This window comes from Gekko japonicus, unplaced genomic scaffold (genome assembly GCF_001447785.1).
Source record: "Gekko japonicus isolate JY-2015 unplaced genomic scaffold, Gekko_japonicus_V1.1 scaffold277, whole genome shotgun sequence".
Lineage (NCBI taxonomy): Eukaryota > Metazoa > Chordata > Lepidosauria > Squamata > Gekkonidae > Gekko > Gekko japonicus.
In genome coordinates this window covers 352,223-356,686 of record NW_015168055.1, presented here as the reverse complement: position 1 = coordinate 356,686, position 4,464 = coordinate 352,223, and the positions used below count along the sequence as shown (strand labels likewise).

At 45.9% G+C, this 4,464-nt stretch overlaps 1 protein-coding gene across 1 annotated transcript in view; it reads left to right on the top strand.

Annotated features, from left to right (window-relative positions):
- The window catches only part of GALR2 (galanin receptor 2), a 26,817-nt gene that overhangs the window by 12,979 nt on the left and 9,374 nt on the right, over positions 1-4,464 (top strand). Inside the window, exon 2 of the mRNA XM_015414441.1 lies at positions 1,032-1,412. Within this exon, the coding sequence (XP_015269927.1) occupies positions 1,032-1,412 (381 nt within the window). The remainder of the gene's footprint in view (positions 1-1,031; positions 1,413-4,464) is intronic.

Here is a 4,464-nt window from a genome sequence, read left to right as displayed (position 1 = left end):
TCTTTCCCTGTCAGTCTGCCTCCTGCTAGAGAGATGCCCAACATCCTTCCCCAACCACACTCCCAAGCACCTGTCCCATTCCAGCTCCCTGAGGTCCTGGCTGCCTGTGTCTCAGTGCTGACCGGGATCACCTTGAGTACATTCTTCAACCACTGTGCCCCTCGAGCTTACCACAGTAGAATAATTTGTATGTATCCAAAGTGGCCACTTGTGCTAGCTGTTCGTGTGAGTTTGAGCCCAGAAATCCTTGGAAAGGAACTCCTAGCATTCTGCCCTTTCTATGAACCATCCAACGAGGGGGAAAGCCTCTGTTATTTCGAGTTCATCCCTTGCACTATGCAGTTATCCACAGAGGAATGCCCATTCCCCTTTGAAAACAGTGAAAGCTGTATTTTCCTTCTCTTTAAAACACATGGGCAAACCCCACCCTTCCAAACCACCTAAATGGTCAGCATGTGTACATGTGGGGAGGGGGCTGTTTCCATAGACACGATTACTTTTATTTTAGCTGTTTGTCTCCCTGGAAACAAGAGGCAGGCTTGAATACATTAGTCCTCCCCCCAAATACTGCATACACAAGCATTCAGAGCACACGGGGCTCAGTGAGGGGATAGTTAAGCTACCAATAATTGCAAGTGGTGAGAAGTTGAGTCCCTCAGCTTTGCACACCTATAAGGGCAGCTGCAGGCGCTTTCAGTCAGAGAAGAGGCAGCCAAGCAGACTGAAAGAGACTCCGGCACAGTGCAAACTCAGAACCTGCTGGGTACAGAAACAAAAATAAAGACGGAGCTCTAAGAGTATGATATTAATGTGATGACAGGCAGCAATTGCGAGCAGGACTAGTGTTGAGCTGGGAGTCAGTACTGAGTGGAGCCGTAGGGAGGCTACGCAAAAGATCTGCTATGAAGGAAAACTCTTCTCAGAAGAGAAAGTTCTGTCTGGAAGTGACCACCCTGGAGGCGATGTGGGTGCTCCCGGTCAACCCAGGCTGCTGAAGGATCCATTTTCTGTCATCCCTGCTCAAATGACAGTCTGACTCCTGCTTCCAAGATGAACAGATCTGTGCACCAGCTGAACTCTTCTGGCAGCAGTGAAAGTAACAGTTGGCACCTAGTGCCTATCATCATTCCCTTAGTGTATTCATTGATTTTCTTCGTTGGCACAGTGGGCAACTCTCTGGTGCTGGCAGTGCTGCTGAGAAACAGGCAAGTCACCAATACCACCAATCTCTTCATCCTCAATCTGGGAGTGGCCGACTTGTGCTTTATTGTCTTCTGTGTGCCCTTCCAGGCCACCATCTACACCCTGGATGACTGGATCTTCGGGCCCTACATGTGCAAAGTCGTGCATTTCTTCATCTATTTGACCATGTATGCCAGCAGCTTTACCCTCACAACTGTATCCCTGGACAGGTGAGGAGGCAGGTGGGGGTGGGGATGCAGGAGACAGTTTTGATTTTGTTTTTGAGTAACATCATGAAGTTTTGAAGATTCCCAAATAACTCTGCAGCATGTTACTGTTTCATCTTTTCCCATATCCCCGCATGCAGGCACAACTTGGTCTCATTAGCGATGACTGAAAAGAAGGGAAGTAAACTGGGAGTCCAGCGTCACCTTAAAGGCTAAATTTTTTTTCCCCAGCACAAGTGTTTGTGAGTCACAGTCCACTTCATCAGAGGCATGTTGTAATCAATGCTCCCTCTAAGCTATGGAGTCTTGTGAGCAAAAATTCTACTTTGTGAGCTACTGGCATTAAAGTTGTGAGTGAGCAATTTGGCTACTGCATAAATTAGTTTGCTTTGGAGCCATCCTTCCTGAGCCAAGACAAAACAATGTGAGCTGGAGGCTAAAAAACTGTGAGCTAGCTCACACTAACTCAGCTTAGAGGGGATGCTGGTTGTAATGTAGTGCATGAGCTGTTTCTGATGAAGTGAACTCTGACTCATGAAAATTTAAGCTGGAATAAATGTCACAAGCCTTTAAATTGTCACTGGATTCCCATTTTATTTTGCTTCTACAAACACAGTCTGGAGTTATCATCATGAAAAGGAGAATCTCTCAAGCAGCTCAGTTGAATTGAAGGTATCACTGCAGCTGTCATTATTCCATCAGTATACATTTTATAAATTCAGGACAACAGATGCTGAAGGGACACATTGGCTGAATCTGCATTTGTCTTTCCCAGCCTTTTGACTCAGTCTTCAAAAAAGCTGTCTACATTTGGTGTCGTTTTCACAGTGCTAGCATACTTTTGCACGTCCACATGTTTATCGTCCTTTCGGGGCGGCTCCACTGTCACTGCACCTCTGCACTGCTTTAAAAGAATCTTCTCCAAACAACATTCAAACAAGCATAGAGAAAGACGGTGTCATAGCAGCACGAAACTCATTTAAAAAGGCAAATGCAGATTCGACCATTGGCTAATAACGAAGCAAAGGAAATTCCAGACAACAGCATGAAAATGGGCCATCTAGTCCAACACCCTCCTAGGAGACGGGAGAGCCCATTTAAGTATCCGTCCTAGTAGATCATTTCATGCAAGATGGATCACAATGTGCCGAATCTAGGGAAGAGGTGCAGGGTACTTGTGGAATGAAATATTTTCAAACAAACTGAAGTATGAGTATGTTCTGATCCCATAGAATAGTGTCAAGGAAGAAAGGAAGCAGTGAGCAGGTATAATATAGTGACTAAGAGTGGGCACTTTGAGCCCAAAAGAATCAAATCATTCCTCAGTCATGAACTCACCGGAATAGCCTTAGGAATACCTCTCTTTCAGTCTTAGTACCCACCTGCAATAAGGGGATACTTACCTACCTCGCAGGGATATTGTAATGATTACAGAGCTAATATACTGTGAAACACTTTAAACCCTAAAAACAGGCTATAAAAAGTGCTGCTATTGTTAAACCTGTTATTGTTCAAGTAATTGTTGTAAAATGCTGCAGTCTCTGAAATTTAAAGCTGCTTTTATCAGCCAGACAGATATATAAAACAAAAATGAAATTAATTTTGGAGTAGGCTGAAGTCCCAGACCAGACCATTTGGGCATATAAGAAATCCTTATTTCAGTTTCCTCCGATTTAATATGTCCTGTGAAGAAATGGTGATGCACAGTCCGTGCGTAGTCATGCACAACAGTCATATTTGATTAGTAGCTGGAGACAGGAGGAAAGGGGTAAAGATTTATGTCCACATTACAGGGCAGATAGAAACACACATCCCTACTGACACCCTGCAATGCAGATGAAGACTATTTTGAGTACACTGCATCCAGATGTGTCTCCAGCAATGCTCCCTCTAAGCTGTGGAGTCTTGTGAGCAAAAATTCTACTTTGTGAGCTACTGGCATTAAAGTTGTGAGCGAGCGATTTGGCTACTGCATAAATTATTTGCTCTGGAGCCATCCTTCCTGAGCGAAGGCAAAAATGTGTGAGCCGGAGGCTGAAAAACTGTGAGCCAGCTCACACTAACTCAGCTTAGAGGCATAGGCGTAATCTTCAGGGGGGCGTCGGGTCTTCAGCCCCCACCGAAAATTTCAGGGAGGGGCTCAGCCTCCCCCGGACTCACCTCAGGAGCTGCCCCCCTCCCACCCGGCTGTGTCTGTCGGCGCTCGGAAGGCGGTGGCTGTGGCCTTCTTCGCCCGCCCTCATGCTTAGAAATCGCCGCCCCCTTCCCTTTTGCCTTCCGCAGCCCCTTCCCCCGCGCCTATGTATCTTCCGGGCAGCGGCAGACCCAAAACAAAGGCCCCATGTTGACGTTGTCGGCGCCCCAGCCTCTCGCGTGCCCCGCCGCCCTTCACTGGTCATTTGTTGTTAGGAAAGAACATTTGCTTCTTCCCGGCTCGCTTCTCAAGCATCTCCCGTTGCCCCCTCCCCTTCCCGTCCCCGGAGAAGGCGAAGGAAGAGGGAAATCTGAACTAGCAATGGGGTCTGTCCCAACTCGGAGGCAAACAGTCGCTGTAATAGCTGCGTTGGTCCCACATAACAGCAGTAAAGTGAGATGGCAAGTTTGCTGTTGACTGTTTACAGTTTTGATTGGGGAGCGTGCTTCTAGGATTTTAAGACGTAATCGGTGCGACTTAACAAAAAGGTATTGTTTCACTTGATCTGCTACCTTCAAATGGTAAATGGGCCATGTGTGCAAAAACTCTGGATGAATAACCACTTTTTAAAAATCTTAGAGAAACCATATGATTTGTTGTCATGCTCTTAATGGCTTTAAATATTGGTTTTAAATGATTTGATAGCTATGCTTGAAAACCATTTTAGTTTCCAAGCATTACTGTCTAATTGGAGGAGTTCTGTCATGAATCTTTGTCATAACTGTTTTCTGTTGCAAAATGCCCTGAGGTCCAAGATTTCTGCAACTTTGAGAAGCCACCATTTCCCCACAACCCCATTTTGGTTTGTGCAGTGCAGTCACAGATTGCATTTACCAACAATTCCCAATAGTCTTTTAGATT